The 16,861-nt window shown below is 41.8% G+C and overlaps 1 protein-coding gene across 1 annotated transcript in view; it reads left to right on the top strand.

Moving 5' to 3' along the window:
• The window catches only part of LOC112111327 (tRNA (guanine-N(7)-)-methyltransferase non-catalytic subunit WDR4), a 35,792-nt gene extending 19,239 nt beyond the window's left edge, over nt 1-16,553 (top strand). The window contains exons 6-11 of the mRNA XM_026651836.2: nt 285-345; nt 3,020-3,118; nt 10,857-10,921; nt 12,465-12,648; nt 14,110-14,179; nt 16,278-16,553. Coding sequence (XP_026507621.1) covers nt 285-345; nt 3,020-3,118; nt 10,857-10,921; nt 12,465-12,648; nt 14,110-14,179; nt 16,278-16,453 — 655 coding nt within the window. The 3' untranslated portion in view covers nt 16,454-16,553. The remainder of the gene's footprint in view (nt 1-284; nt 346-3,019; nt 3,119-10,856; nt 10,922-12,464; nt 12,649-14,109; nt 14,180-16,277) is intronic.
• The last annotated feature ends 308 nt before the right edge of the window (nt 16,554-16,861 follow it).

The following is a 16,861-nucleotide window of genomic DNA, read 5'->3' on the forward strand; positions in this document are numbered from 1 at the left end:
AGTTAGAAGGGGGTCAATAGAATTCCTAGAATACAATAAAGTAAGCACTTCTTGTATTATGTGGAATATCTTTCTAGGAATATTACAGCGATATAATGAACATACTATCTGTCTGCCAGTTAGTTTGAGGGGGAAAAGCTACCTTTTTTTCCCTGTAACTTATGACTTTCTATTGCCTTCTTAAAATATATGTAACCTTAAAATATGCTCCTACTATTATATTGGTACTCTGTTTACACTGACACTATACATAAATGTTGAACTCTTAACTTCTTTCCCTTTAGGTTTGTAAGCAGAATATTTGTAATACCAAACTATCCAGATCTTATGCTATCAGCTTCTGGGGTATGTATTCTGATCCTTTGAAAAAAGTGTCAGTCTTATGAGTCAGACTTCAGTTTTCTGCTTGTTTTGCAAGGATTTGGTTTCTGTAGCGGTGGAAGACTTGCACTTCAGTTCCACTCCCACCAGCATTCTACTCTGGATTTGATCTTTCTATTGTTAGTAAAATAGTGGTGATTTAATCTCAGTTTACAGCAATGCCAGTTGCTTATTAGGGAAAACATACTTAGTTCTTAGTCCCCAGACAAGAACTGAAATTGACATTTCTAATTTCTAATGATGGGAGCACTTTCACCATAACAGTTTTTTAATTAAAAGTGGAACTCCACTAATTCATAGAAATGTCTGGAATGCTCTGCAAGTTACTGAATGCTGTGAACGGTGTAGTGACCTAAAATGTATTGAAATACTCATCTCAGTGTAGTACTAAGGTTTGCGATGGAGGAAATATTGGCCTATCTGAATTTGGTCGCAATTATGGTTAGCTGTTTCCATATTAGCTGGCCCTATCTCCTACTCTAAGTAGGAATCACATTCAAAGATGAGCACCGAGCATTCTGAAGTGCTAAATGACAGTATCTAGAAGGTCCAATTGAACATGTAAAGCCTATTTTTAGTTTAAATTTAATGTTAATTTATAATCGCATTTTAAATATTGTTAATTTTCAATATTACGACCCTTTTTCTTCTTGCCAATGGTCTCCACTTTTAGTCTGACTCACCTTTGTTTCCTATCCACTTCTGATTCCTTATGTCTGCTTATTTTTCTTTTTGTTTCTTGAGATATTTAAAAAAATAGCTGTACTGTATTTTTGTGTTCAGCTTCTGTGCACTCAAGGTTTCTTTGTTCCAAGGCTTCTTTCTGTGAGGAGGTAGCATCAGCTTAATCTGTGCATTCTTCTTGCTTTTCACATCATTTCTAGTTCTATGGGATGGAGAAATCACACAGTCCTCACCAGTTCTTCAGGATTAACTCTAGCTTCAAAACACTGACAAATTAATTATCAAGGGACTATTCAATAATTGAGGTAGATTAAACATTGGGTGGACCAGCCAGCCATGACAGTTAATGTCCCTCTAACAATGAATACACACTAGAATCCCAGATACTTTTATTTAGAGTATTTAAGATGACCTAGCATGTGTTTGAAGTCTTAATCAAACTTCTCCTCCTTGCAAGACTTTCTGAATTGTATGTCATATGGTTGTAGGTAGAGCAAGAGTTATTTTATCAGCAGCACGACATGACTGCTCCAGACCCAGAAAGAATGAACAATTGGAGGTGATCCCCAGTCCTCTTAGAGAGGGGAAACAATGTTCTCTATTAATGTGTATGCAGCTCAAACCTCCAGTCTAAGGGCTGGTCTATACTTAGCCGCTAGTTCGGCGGCTGGAAATCGAACTTCCTGGTTCGATTTATCACGTCTGGTCTGGACGCGATAAATCGAACCAGGAAGTGCTCGCCGTCGACTGCGGTACTCCATCTCAACGAGAGGAGTACCGCGGAGTCGACGGGGGAGCCTGCCTGCCCCGTGTGGACCGCGTCTGAACCGCGGTAAGTTCGAAGTAAGGTATGTCGACTTCAGCTACGTTATTCACGTAGCTGAAGTTGCGTACCTTACTTCGACTTGGGGGGTTAGTGTAAACCAGGCCTAAGTAATACTAATGGAACTGCGCAATGGGGGAGAATACATTCTAGAACTGAAGTCTGTAATGTTGTGGTAACTGTTGTATCGTTTGATTTGATTTCTTCCTATTGCATGCCCAAAGGTCCTGTATTTTGTTCCCACGCAGTATCTCTCTGAGCAATATCGGTGTTAGTGCTGTCCCCGGCTTTATTTCATTCGTAGGGAGGCAACTTCAGTGATATTTCCCAGAACAGAAACAATGAGGAGTCCTTGTGGCACCTTAGAGACTAACACATTTATTTGGGCATAAGCTTTCATGGGCTGAAACCCACTTCATCAGATGCATGGAGTAAAAAATACAGTAAGCAGTATGTGTGTGTGTGTGTGTATATATGTGTGTGTGTGTGTATATATATATATATATATATATATATATATACAATCTGCTTACTGTATTTTTCACTCCATGCATCTGATGAAGTGGGTTTCAGCCCATGAAAGCTTATGCCCAAATACATTTGTTAGTCCATAAGGTGCCACAGGGACTCCTTGTTGTTTTTGCTGATACAGACTAAAACAGCTACCACTCTGAAACCTGTCTCAGAACAGAGTTTAATCTCAAAGATAACTAAATTAAATGAGGGTCTTCTCCCTCACTGAATTATAATCCAAAGGATTTGGGTACTGTAGAAGGGTGGGTGAGGGAAAAGAGCAACCTAAGAGGAGTGTCATTAAGATGGTGAGTGCGTAGCACATTTACTGTTGTGCTATTTACGAGACACTCAAAATCCACTCATCCAGCAACCTAATTTCCACTACAAAGGAAAAATAACTTTTGTTTGATTGAATAATTTAGAATTGAGCTGAATTATGTATTCATTAAAATGCCCTATCTGCAATTTGAGAACATTTAACCAGTTTCTTTGAGGGTTTAGAATCTCATGCATGAAGTATCTCGAGGAGAAGTATGATTTAGCTTCTGAAGACCATGACTGGCTTCTCTGTGCCAGTGATTGTGTTAATCAACCTGTCCATTTGAATTTATTCAGGATTGTACTCTGAGGCTTTGGGAATACAAAAGTGGGAAAGAAGTGCACTGCTGTCATCTAAACAGTTTGAATAAGACTGAGGCAACCAAAAATGACAAGGTATGGGTTTTTGATGAGTTGTGTGTGCTCATGCTGTCGTTGTACTCCTGAACCGTGTGGCTTGAAAACATGTTCTGTTACTGGTTAGTATTAGAGCCACTCAGGATGGATAAAAATCAATGATTAAAAAAAAAAAAAAAAAAAAAAAAAAAAAAAAGGCAGATTTTTTAATTTAAATTGGATTTTTTTGATAAAATGCTTTTTGAGGAAAAAACATATCTAAAGATAGTGTTAATTAAGGTACATTATAGCTCAAAGATATCTCATAGTGGAATAGGGATTATAAATTCTAATTCTATAGTATGCGACAATATATTCATGTAATGTTTAAGAAAAGTTTTGTAAATGAGTTCCAATAGGTCATGGATTAAGGACCCAATCTCATGGGGTTCCAGTATAGATTATTTAGGTTAATCTTTCTGTCTACCCAATGGGACTCAGTGCTCAGTCTAGAAGATACCATCAGTGATGCTTAGTTTTGCAGTTCTCAGACACTGGATTTGTCTCTCCAGAGATAACATGCTTATTAACAGCAAAAATATTTTTAAATAAATAATATATAGCGGTGAGAAATAACAGACCTCAACCCTATTGTCCCTCTGCAAATTTGTGTACACAGAGTCAATCCCTTACCTCTCTCTAAAAGTGCAAAGATTCAAAAAATTTAATGAATAGAAGATTGTTGGGGGCGGAATAGATCTGAACAAGGAGAAGAAGTCTGGAGATAAATGTGAGACGGGAGGGACAGGCAGTAGAAACAAAAGTGAAACTGTTTGAGCAGCATATTCCAGAAGTCTTGAGGTCTTTCTGAGTGTAGCCTTCATTGATTTGAGATCTGCCATACCATTCTCTCACTAGAAGGGAAAACCTATAATGGCAGCAGACCATAAAAGAGACCCAGTTTGGGTCTCCTCTATCTCTGAGTTGTGAAGAATATGTATTAAAGTTATAACAACCAACAAGAATGCATTTTTATGTAGAAATCCATGATTAAATTGAGTCTTCCTGACTAGTGATTTAAATCAAATCCACCCTGAAACCAGCTGTCTTTTATGTAGGGTTACCATCCGTCCGGGTTTCCCCGGACATGTCTGGCTTTTGGGTCTTTAAATAGCCATCCGGGGGGAATTTGTAAAAAGCTAAAAATGTCCGGGATTTCCCCCCGGACGGCTATCTAAAGACCCAAAAGCGGCTGACAGGGCAGCCGTGCCGGATTGAGCCGCTCACTTGGGGCCGCTCCGGCAGCAAAAGCCCCTCCCCTGGTTCCCCCTCCCTCCCCTGCAGCTTCAGCACGCCGGTAGCAAAATGGGAGCAGGAGCTGTTTGTGCCGCTACAAGGCTGCAGCTCTGGTTTGAAACTAGAGTGGCCCAGAAAGCCACCCCCCTGCCCATGGCAGCCGGCCCTGATTGGCCAGCCCCGCTCCCTCCCCCGTGCTGGGGGCGAGTCAAGAAACAGGGAGCAGGAGGGTTGGATGGGGTGGGGGTTCTGGGGGGACCTGTCAGGGGGCAGGGGTGTGAAGAGGGATTGGGGCAGTCAGGGGACAGGGAGCAGGGGGAGGGTTGGATGGGTCAGGGGTTCTGGGGGGACCTGTCAGGGGGCAGGGGTGTGGAGAGGGATTGGGGCAGTCAGGGGACAGGGAGCAGGGGAGGGTTGGATGGGTCAGGGGTTCTGGGGGTGGCCTGTCAGGGGGCAGGGGTGTGGAGAAGGATTGGGGCAGTCAGGGGACAGGGAGGGTTAGATGGGTTGGAGGTTCGGGGGGGGGCAGTCAGGGAACAGGCAGCGGTTGGATAGGCGTGGGAGTCCCGGGGATCTGGCGGGGGCAGGGATGTGGATAGGAGTCAGAACAGTCAGGGGACAGGTAGGGTGGGGGGTCTCAGGAGGGGGCAGTTGGGGACAAAGATAAGGGAGGCTTAGATAAGGGGTGGGGTCCCGGGGGGTGATTAGGGGCAGGGGTCCCGGGAAGGGGCGATCAGGGGACAAGGAGCAGGGAGGGTTGGATGGGTTGGGAGTTCTGTGGGGGGCAGTCAGGGGGGCGGGAATTGGGAGGGAGTGGCTAGGGGGCGGGGCTACACCCCACCCCCCCCGGAGTGTCCTCTTTTTTGAAAGTTCAAATATGGTAACCCTATTTTATGGTAGTGGGTGGGAGATCCTGTTTAAGTTCTAGAAACCACAGTTCATAAAGAGTGGGATTTAGGAACATAAACTGAGCAGAATTTGTGCTCTTAAGTCATTAAAGGGCTTGTCCACACAGCAATTTAGTGTGCAGCAAGCTGGGTTGTAAATCTGCAGCACTCTAGTTTGCTGTGCACTAACCGTCTGTGTGGACCCTGCCCCTGTGCACTAAAAGTTCTATAGTGTGCTTTGACTTGCAAATGCAGTACGTCAAAGCGCACTCTGAAACTTTCAGTGAATGGTAGTAGGGTCCTTGCAGCCAGTTAGTGCACTGCAAGCAAGAACATCTGCTTTCTGTGCACCAAATTGCTGTGTGGACAGGCTCTTAGGCACTTCTTTATAAATACAGGGTGGCATTTTCAGAACTTTCTGCAATTCTCCCAAAACTTGTGTTTGAAATTAAGATGAAGCTTTCAGTTTATTTGTTGTATACGAAACTTGCCCTTAAACCTAAAATTGTTAAGCAGAAACATCTAGTGAAACTGAAAGTCTAGCATAAAGCGATTTTGAAACTAGTAAAATTATAGCTTTAACATCCTCAAAAGTTACATTTGAGCAGAAAGTTTTTCAAAATCTTTGTAGCAAATTACCAGGAGAAGTATTACTTACTGAATTGAAACTCTGAAGTATATTTTAATTTGTACTGAAAACTCTTGGATCTGGTAGTATCCATTCTTGCCTGCACATATGATTTGTTCCATACTAGCAGCTGGAACAACACAGTACACCTCTACCTCGATATAACGCCGTCCTCGGGAGCCAAAAAATCTTCCCGCGTTATAGGTGAAACCGCGTTATATTGAACTTGCTTTGATCCATCGGAGTGCCCCGCCCCCCCCGGAGCACTGCTTTACCACGTTATATCCGAATTCATGTTATATTGGGTCACGTTATATCGAGGTAGCGGTGTATTGTCCTTTCCATCTGCATTGAATCTGAGCCAGCTATCACTTAGCCTGTTCAGTCGTCCATGTGTTGCGTATCTGTGGGAAGCCATCTTTTGCTTGGCAGGTTGTTGGTTTTTTTTTTTTTTTTTTTTAAATGTGAATGTCTAGCTATTCTATCTTTCATTGAGACAACAGGGGCTTGATCTACTTCCGTATGAGTCTGGTAGGTGACACTTTCCCTCAGTCAGTCAATGTTCCAGTCTAGTGTTAGACATGGGTTTGCTAGATAGTGACTTTATGATAAAACTTGATAGGATTTGGCCACTTGTGGTTTTTACTCCTAGGGCATGCTTACCCCAGTGTCCAGGCTAGAATCCAAGTGAAGTATCCCATTCTGCTTTGCTAATAGTCCCCTATAGTTTCAGTTGGAGAAGGTATTCTTCACCTTCTCCTCACAGCTGAGTGCTAGGCTCTCTTTAAAGGGTTTGCCATTTTCTAAGCAGTCTGTGTATGACCTGATCCTATAGGCCTGCATGTACATTCCCATCTGCTTAACTGGGAGCTGAGCAGGTGGAAGGACTGTAGGATGAGGCCAAAACTTGTCAAGAGCTTTGGGATCTTTATTTGAAAAGTGCTCTCTAAATGTTGTGAAAAGGTTATTTAACAAGTTCTTCTGTGTCAGAGAATAGCGTGCAAGTCCTTCTCAAATCCACAGGTAAGCCCCCTAAGGCTGGTCCTCTGTATCATAGAATCTAGTGCTCTGAACCTAGAATTTGCTTTTAGTTGCATCCAGAGTCTCATTTCAGACAAACCTTAGAAAGCTCTTTTCCTCCCTCCACAGTAAGGAACTAGCAGTTTGATGTTTTTAAACGGTCATGAAATATTAATGAATGGAACCCTTGGAGAAAGTTGTTGTACTAATGCATCCTCCCGTAGACTGGTATAATTATTTACTCAGTTTGAAGGAACAGTGACACTGTTTCAGAACTATATATATACAACCCTGAAGTCTATAACTCATTTACTGCTACACCTAATGTGAAAAAGTACAATTAGTTTATTTTTTAAGTGGTAGTTTTCAGGAATTATGTAACACTCTTGCTGTCACCTCATGTGATGTCACTTGAGTAAGTTGCTCCTCATGGGCTGAGAGAAGCTTGGAATGGAGAGTATTTACATTTCATTATGGTACCAGGAATCTATTCTCAGTTTCTTTCCCACCAAGAAAAAAGCCCGCAAAAGCTTATCTGCAACATGTCAGCTATATCATTGCAAGTCAGCATTATTTTACAATTCTACTATACAGTTTGCATGGAAAAATAAACAGTGTCTACATCCAGATGGGTTTCTTGGAAGCCATCGTCACTTCAGGTTGAGCTCCTTCTTGAATCTGAGAGACCTCTGCTTATTACAAATTCTCACAAATGAAGTAGCCTTTTTTCCATCTCCTCTAAAAAGCTAGCCTTGGATTGGCTCCATGCTTGTGGGATGATGGAGTCTGTCAATTAGCTTTCAAAATTGGTGGTTTCAAATACTGCTGTATTGTTGCTTTAATTATGTATGCTAATATACTGGTCAAACCAGACATCAATTTTTGTCTCCTACTCTCAGTAGCACATCACAGCCTTCAATACACGCTATTGCTAGCATACCAAACCTTTGTTTTTTGAGAGTGGTTGGCCATCAATGAATACACTGATATTAAATTCCTCACCTGCAGATTCTCAACATTCAAACAATTCAGTCTCACAGAGAATTTATTCTCTAGTGTTAGCCCATGAGTGAGGACCAGAAGAGAGCCCATGCTTCAGAAGTTTGACATTGCATTCAGTGTCAGAAATAGTGAAGAAGTCACTGCTGTAACTTTGCCAGTTGTGGCATTTCCCTGTCACATGGAGGCAACAGCTTCAGAAGATAGTGACAATCTTTGAGCCATACGTCATTGTATTGTGTAAAGGAATGGTCTCGCTTAATCTTGCTTTATTCTTTAGAGTCTGCTTTTCCTGTCAGCACTTTGCAGACTTTAGCTAGTGCATTAGCTACCAATGGCTTTGATTACAAGAGAGATCAGATGGGATGTCCTTGTTTTTTCTGCTGCTTCATCTGGCATTTTATGCTTTTTGCTATTTGCTCACTGTGAGTTCCCTGACGCTTGTGAGACGAGTGATTTGATTTTTGTCTTTTTATTATAATCCTGCTTCGTTGTAATGACAGTGCACATGAGCACAAGAATTAATTTTTCACCATCCATCAGGCCAAATAGACTTGTCTTGGGAAATATATAGTTGTGCTGAAGTGATGTAGAGCTGGTCTCAGGAGTAGTCATTTTAGCTGATGATCGGGAACAAATCCCACAGTAGTGTGGGCATGGACAAGATAACCTTAGAAGTCCAAATGTTCACCTGATCTGATCTGCTTCTCTAAAGGTAAAAACAGAAATTGTGCAATTTCTGCCCAGATACTTCTAGTGTGTTTCACAGGGTCACTGCTTCTAACAGAATGTCAACGGTTAATTTTAAGGTGATGGCTGGCTGAAGTTAAGAGTGACACCTGTTTACCATGAATTGTTTTGTTAGCATTATCTTTTTACTAGGTTCAGTGGTCCCATGGGCTTGCCTAATGAAAAAAATATTTGAGTGCTTGTATTTTATTCCACAATTAAATAAGTTACTAGATCTCATTTCACATCCATTAAAACCCCCCCGTCAAACTGACAATTTAAGAGTTGAACTGTGCTGCTGGGCATTTAATACCCGTGTCCCTTCTGTATCTACATAAAAAGTGTACCCTGCCTATCCTGTCTGCTAGCATCACTTATGCCACAAATTGTCTGACAGGAGTTGGTGCTGTAGGAGATACAGAATACAACTTTGTTCTTTAAATGTCTAGAGAGCCCACTGCTGCTGTTTGTCAACAAGGGAAGCCATCATTTCTACAAAATCACAATGTAAATAGTTCTATTTACCCAACTGTGGAGCTATTCTTGGTAGCTGCAATAACTCTCTCATCCTTCACCCTCACCTCCTTCGCTATCTTAAACCTTGAGTGATTTAGTATCCATGAATTGTATAGAAAACCTGGATCCCATCTGTAAACATGGAATAATTGTTTCTGCAGAGTAGCAACAGACCAATCCCATCTGTTCTCAAGTGCTCTGAAATTTATTTCTCTGTTGATAGTGACCTTTAGAAAATGTTCCCCTCATGTTCAAACAGATGATTAGAGGAGGGAAGTACATGCTGCCTGGTTTTTATTTTCAGCGTAGAGATATTGCACAATGCATTCTTTCCTTCTCTGTAATTAAGATATTTTATACCACTAGTGGGGTGTAGATATGGATGGAGGCCACGGTGTAACCTTTTTTCCTGCTGTTTGGGCCTCTATATTTTTGTAGCTTGTGGCTTATAAACCAAACCTACATGATTCCGGTTCTCTGGGCAAGAGGGGTTATCATCTTGCATTACACTCGCTATCCAGGATGTTGAAAAGCAATGCAGCCCTTGCTTCCTCCCCAGATTACATGTCCAAATATTACTCCCGGGACTCTGCTTGCACTCCAAATAGCCAGCTCAAGAAGTAGGAACCCTGTAGTTGCTCCTGAATTGAGCTCTCAGCCATGGTTAATTAGGGACTGACCATTCACCCAGTGTTGTGCCAGCAGAGGTGCTCAAAAGCCCCTTTTAAAATGTTGCCAGGATAGCGAAGGAAGGATTGGAATAATTTCCCTGTTCTGCTGGAGCTGAGCTATTCCCTCTCCTCTGAATAGGGAAACTAGTCCTTCCAGAGATGACATCTCCAGGGCTTTTAAAAATACGTAAGAGTAAGTTTTTGCCTTTGCAGTCATGGGTGTTTTTAAAAAAAAAAAAAAAAAAAAAATACCAGGCAGAATTCTTGCAGGTGTGTGTGGTTTTTTTTTTTTTTTTATATAAAACAGGTTCTTCATTGCTATCCACCCTCAAATCAAACTTAGTGCTGTGCTCCACAGGCAGTATATTCAGTAGTTTTTGGACGGGAAGTACAATATTTCCAGCAAAGGAATTTAATAGCTTTGTCCAGTAAAGCTACCTCTTTCCTTGGTTATTAGCTCTTCTGCTGAAATGAGCCATTTCCCCCCCGTCCCACTCACCTTCCTTTTTACAGCACACGTCCTACTGGAAGCCGATTTATCAAAGGATGAAATTGAGATCACTTTACAAAAACATTGGCTACACATCATTGCATTCACTTTTTACACCAGACCTGGTGGCCACCATCTTCCTGTTTATATGTAACCTATAAACCAATAGTGTGGCATTCTGGCTAAGGACACTTAAAATATGCGAATATTTCCCCTATAATTCACAGCCCTTAAAGGCTAAAATAATGCTGTCCTCTCCTTTAGGCTGCACCTGCTTGTTTGTTCGCTGTGGGTCTCTCAGTAGGCTCTGTGCTGACTTCATGTCTGGTTAAATTATTCAGATAGTTGCGCTGACCACTTGGGGAGGGGGGGTACAGAAGGCAAAAATGTGATATATTTTGGGGGGAAAGGACTACTGTCAAGATATTCCCTTAAACTTGACTAAATTATTCTTTAAAATGGAGATCCCCATTAAGTTCCATAGATTAAGTGCCTAAATTAAACCTAATTTTCCCCCCTAAGTGTTTAAGGTTATAATTACGTGTTTTTTACTTCCTGTCAGAAATACGCCGTGTCGAGAATAGCCTATTGTTGTCAAGGAAATTACATTGCCATTTTATGTGACTGGTAAGAATAAAGGGGAACGATTGCTAAAATTATAGCTATTTCAAGAAAGGGCAGGGGACTGTGAGACATCCATTGCTGGGAGTTTGACTTTCTCTGAATTTAAAGTGGCTGTCCTGTTATGGACTCTTAAAGGATGGGTTTAATCATGGGCATGTCAGTGGATTTAGCATGAGGATCGTGAGAGCCCTTAGTATCAATTCAAACAGAAGTGGCTCGAACGTTGCTTGGTTTAGTAAACTCTTGCAGTGTTTTATAAAGTCCTTATATGCTCTAGCTCAGGGGTTCTCAAACTGGGGGTGGGACCCTCAGGGGGTCGCGAGGTTATTACATGGGGCGTTGTGAACTGTCAACCTCCACCCCAAACCCTGCTTTGCCTCCAGCATTTATAATGGGTTAAATATATAAAGTGTTTTTAATTTATAAGGGGGGGTCACACCCAGAGGCTTGCTATGTGAGAGGGGTCACCAGTAAAAAAAAGTTTGAGAGCCACTGATCTAGCTCCTCTTGAGTTCAGGGCACAGTGGAACAGCTCGCAAAGGCCAGGGTCTTTGGGTCTGAGTCCAGTCTTTACAGTGCTACATTGACTCCTGACCTATAAGTCAGCAGAGATACCAGTGTAAAACAGCATTAAGAGCCACAGCTAGGGGGCTGTGCTGCCCATTGGGCCCAAGGATATGGGCTCTGCCATGCAGCAGAGTACTAGTGAGCAGTGGGGCCAGGGAGTTGCTGATGAACCCAGCTCCCAGGCTGTTGTGACCTGTTACGCTTAGCAAAATGAGTTCCATCTTGACACACAGGCTTGGGTATGGTGAGAAGGAGAACAGTATCCTAAGTTGCCTGTGCTGTGAAGCTGGGAGCTCCACCAGGGAGGCACTTTCTCCCTTTGGGGAACCTCTTGTTTGCCAGCGGGGGAGCCTGGTTCCTGTGAACTGACCTGAAACACCTGCTGCTGGGCTTAACAGGTCTCAGGAAGCTTTGTAAGTGGAGATCATGGATGCAGGGGAATAGATATTGGGCCTTCCCAGTGCACACCAGCCCCAGTGCAGAGCCCATTTTCTTGGCCCTCTTTAGGTGCATGCTCTCTCCCCCCCCAACCCCTTACTCCCCTTACCCTGTTTTATTTTTGCTGATGCGCTTTAATTACCCTTCAAGCTATGAACTCTAAAGTAAATTGCACTGTGAAACTATGCATCTGATTATGCAAAAATATTCTTTAGTAGCACGTGGCTTATTATTTTTGCTAACCTTCCTTTTAAAATAGTCTAACCTTGGGGAAAACAGTTCAGAATGATTTTTCTTCAGTGTAACATTTGGAAAGAAATATTAAATTCTCCAGTATCTGCAATTTACCTTGGCCCCTGGGGTTGTAAATAAGTTAGTTTTCAGTGTTGGGGAGTCAGTTTCTTTTTTTAGAGTTATACTTGAAATGCTGCTGATTTTGCTCCGGTACTAATTTTGGAGTGAGTAGATGCAATTTACTGTGTACAAGTGGTCGCCCTAGGCAGGTGTGATAATGGTAATTCCATTTTATTTCTGTTTAAAGTATTCCCACAGTTTACGTCTTCCAGTTTGATGCTGCTACCCAGCTGTTAAATTACAGACACCAAATCTCTTTGAAGCGTAAAGGCTGGGACATTGCATTTGAGGAAACAGGTGGGCTGTGGATACTGCAGGAAGACAAAGAAGCATCACTTCTACTCTACAGGCCTGTGGATGGACATTGGCAGGTTAGATGTACTCTGATACAATTGCCAATATCTTGTGTCTGCGCCAGTCCCCTCAGCAAAAGGCAGAATAATTGAATGAAAATTAAATGGCACAATTGCTTTAATGCATTATAGCTCTGAGCTGAGGTCAGATCTGGATCTGATCAGAGATGGGCTCATCCTACTTCCCTCATTTGTGCAAAACACAGAATTTAGCATGACTCGCAGTCTCAGCTCAGGAGATACCCAGGTCTGACCTAGACGGGTCAGGATTGAGGTACCTGCACAATGGTTGGCAGCCTTAAACCTGGTTTAAATTAGCATCTCTGCTCTTAAGCACAAATGTCACTCGACTAAAAAAAAATACCCCGTACCCTCCTCTCAAATTTGTCCCTTCTCAGACTTTTTTTCTGGGTGGGAGGCCCTCTGCAGCTCCCCACATCATCATTTTACCCTAACCCAGTGGTTAAACTAAAAGGGAGCATAGGGGAATACAGCTCCCCCTCCTCCCAAAATCCCAGTGAGAGCTCCCACTCCTCTATGGTTTTGAAAAACTGCTTCCCTCCTAACTGGCTGGTGATGAAGGCTTGCTGAGAGGGGGGATTTCAAATGGGAGCAGCAGGAGGAGCTGCCTGACTGAAGTCAGTGCTACTAGTACGCTGAGCAGCTGTACTAGTTTCTTGGTCGTAGTCTATCACCCTAACCTTGTCCCAGCAGCCAACTGACTCTACAGGACGAGTGTCAGCTTCCACACTGAAGAGTGTGACACACTGACCTAGTGCTGCAGTCCAGGAAAACTACTCTCCTCAGTCCATCCCAGTGAGACATGTGCTAACTCCATTGCTAAAGTGCTTTTGGTGGTAGGGTGTAGATTCTGCTAGTGGCCTTCAAGAAGAGGGAGCTAAAAAGAAAATAAAGCATGGAGAAAAATGCACCCTGCCCACCCTTTTCTGTACCTATCTCAAAAGGAACCTCTGTGAGGAGAAAAGACAGTGGTGGCCCTGTTGTTAGTATCTGTTATCGTTCCATTGAGAACTGAGTCACCAAAGCTGAAATGTGAGCTATCAGATTCCCTATGGTAGCCGTTAGATTTCCAGACAATAAGTTCATCACCCTTGTAAATCTAAGAGTAGTGGGATGTAGTTGGAAAGTTTTCATTTTAAATTTGTTTCATGAGAGTCTTCTTGGTTCACCTCTTCCCCAAGCTATTTCTTTACCTCATTGACTTCTAGAAAATTGATTCCCATTTTTCCTTCAGATCCTTGGCAAGCTCTGTTTTCCAGGCTGCCTTAGGTAGAACATGGTGACCCCATGCCAGGCCTCAATGATGAGTTTGTGGGAAGGAAAGGTGTTCTGTTAAATCTCCCTTTCTTCATGATACTCAGTTGAGGCTTTGCATTTCTCATTGTGCTGGTCAGTGTAATGCGCTTTTTATGATTGCTGCTGAGGAGCGTAGTGAATAGGTGTTCTTTCCTTTCCCAGCCTGTTGCTGATGACAAAGGATTAATGAAAATGTCAAAATACCTGCACGACAACTGGACAATGTTTGAAGGTGAGCAACTTTTGTCAAAAGGGCCAGGGAATGTGTTACGAGGTGAAAGCACAAGGGAAGGAGTCAGATCAGAGTTGTGTTCATGGCTCTCCTTCTGGCTCTGGACAAATCGCTTAGGATATGTCTACACTGAAGTTGGGAGTTTAAATGCAGCCCCTGCATGTCTAAGTTGAGGCACTTTGAGAAGACAGTACAGGGAAGCTTGCTCTACCACTCTGTGCTGTACCTGAAAATGAAAATATTAAACATTTATTTTGGTGGAGGTTTTGTTTATGGTTTTTGCCCTTGGTTTTTCTAGAAAAATGCCTTTTTAATTAGCCTGCAGGAACCAGGCATTTTAAAACAAACTTAATTAGAATCGCCAAGGGTGGGTGGGATAGGAGTCAATGGACGCCTTGCTATACAGACAGGTGTGGCTTAACTCTGTGCATGATTGAGGCCTCATGCTAGGATGTTATGAAGCTTGTTTTAAAAGAAGGAAAAGAAACCCTAACTTCCATCCTTGGAGGGCTATTATATATGCAGAAAAATTATCAGCCCATGTAATTTGGCACAGTTGCTGGAAAATTAAATTTAATACCTTTAATATCTAATCTAGGGAGTATTTTCTGTATGCCATTTCCGTTAAAATCTACCTTTTGAAGGTAGATTTCTGCATCCATTAGAAGGGAATGTGTTTGTAATGCCTGTGTTTTACACAGCTCAGATGTTTCAAGGTAGACCCATTTAAAAGCAGGGTCCCGAGTGAGACTGAATAATACAGAACTATAGTGGAAAACAAGTCAATTCTGAGAGTTACTTTCCAGCATAGCTAATTACCATAATGTATTATAATAGTCCCTGGGTATCTGCAGCTGGGAAAGGAGGACTATTCAGAGCATAGGGATTATTATAGCTAATTAGCGAGAGGAGGCTCAGTTGATGAGCACCTATTTCAGCTGTGTAATTAGTGCTTTTACAGATTATGAAAAAAGGTACTTACCCTACTTGATAAGACAATGAGATTGCTTGTGTTGCTTCCTCCCTTAGACAGCTGGTGATCATGGAATCTGTAAGACCTCTTGTAACCTAAGATTATAGAAGCAGAAATTGAATACTTAAACCTTCAGTTGAATAAACTATTGCCCCTGAAAAGAGATTCTGCAAACCCTTAACATAGTCCAGTCCGGTGGAAATTACAATTGATATGTAGCTTGATTAGTAAGTAAACAATGCCCCTCTTCTTCCAGCCCACACCTGTCTGTTTCTCCTTTTACTTACAGTTAAGGATTTTTTTTTTTTAGGTGGGAGAAGGGATGGGGGGGGGGAAAGGAATCACAGATGGGAATCAGACCACCCCCACTAACTGCTTCTAGAAACACAATAACTCTAATCTGTCAGTTTTAGTCTATACTCCCCAGAGTAACTTTCCAATTATCTTCCTTGACTGTTCAGGCATTTTACAGGAATGACAGATGAGTCATGCTCTGAGTACATTTAAACAGAATCTTTAAGGATGTACTATAATAGGCTCACAAAGGAGTGGCGGAACTTGCAGGGATCGGTGCTGGGAAGTTTGTGTATGCTTATTTCATAATGTCCTGTCTGAATTTTCTAATGTGTGTTTTTGTGTGTGTTTTTTTAAATGCACGGAATACCAAACTAAACCCAGTACTCTAACTGGAGCCTGTGCAGTGTTTGAGCATTGTGGAATAATTCAGATTCTTTAATGCACTCCAAGGGGGTCTTTAGTGATATTACCAAGACCAAGATTTTCAAGAATAGAAGCCGAGAGTTAGAATTTTTATATGCTCCTTGACCCTCATTGATGTCAGTTGAGCTGTTGGGTGTTCAGTACTCTTGAAAAGTCAGGGAGGCCTAAGTATGGATTTCAAATTCTAACTTTAGGCTGTTGTTAAAAATCTTGGCCTTGGTATGTATGAGTGTAGTAGTGATACTTGAGTGCCTCATCACATTTAAACAGAATAAAAATGTTGTGCATTAAGATATCTAGAATTATAGTGCAGGAGTCAGGAATATTTTGTTTAAAATTTCAGTGCAAGAAGTAGTTGAGAATAGTGCTCAAAGCATCCACGTTGTCTTGTTTTTTCTGCCACAGGTTCTGTTGGGACAGAAAGTTGCTACAGCAGTCTTTACAAGGCCTCATTCGACAACATGGCTATTTATCTACAAAAGAAAGAGGAAAGACTACAGCAGCAGCAGAAGAAAAGAAAAGAGCTGCAGCATGAATCTAATAGACAAACTAAAAAGATCAGAACAAGAGAATCATCCTAGCCATTAACTGCACCATTTGCTTGTAACTTCTACAACACTGAAAGAAACCGATCTAGGCCCTGAACTTTTTTTTTTTTTTTTTTAAGCAAAGTGAATGACTGACAAACATCAGCATTCAGTTTGCATGTCAGATAGGGAATGGCTTTAATGAATTTTCTTGTAATGACAATATCCTGCTTGCAACAGATATTGTATTTACTGTATATATTGTTCCTTGCCATTTGTTCTATCCCAGCAGTTGGAAAACTTATTACTGGTAATGCAGTTTTAGTAATCTGAAGCACATTATCTTCATATTGAGATAGTGCTTTACTTGGAGAATGGGATTTCTCTTATCTACTGGACTCCACATATAACCTACTTTGGGGCTGGTTTCCAAAAGAAGAAAGTGTGATAATTAGAAGTTGA

Source organism: Terrapene carolina, unplaced genomic scaffold, assembly GCF_002925995.2.
Source record: "Terrapene carolina triunguis isolate 2854851 unplaced genomic scaffold, T_m_triunguis-2.0 Scaffold31, whole genome shotgun sequence".
Classification (NCBI taxonomy): Eukaryota; Metazoa; Chordata; order Testudines; family Emydidae; genus Terrapene; species Terrapene triunguis.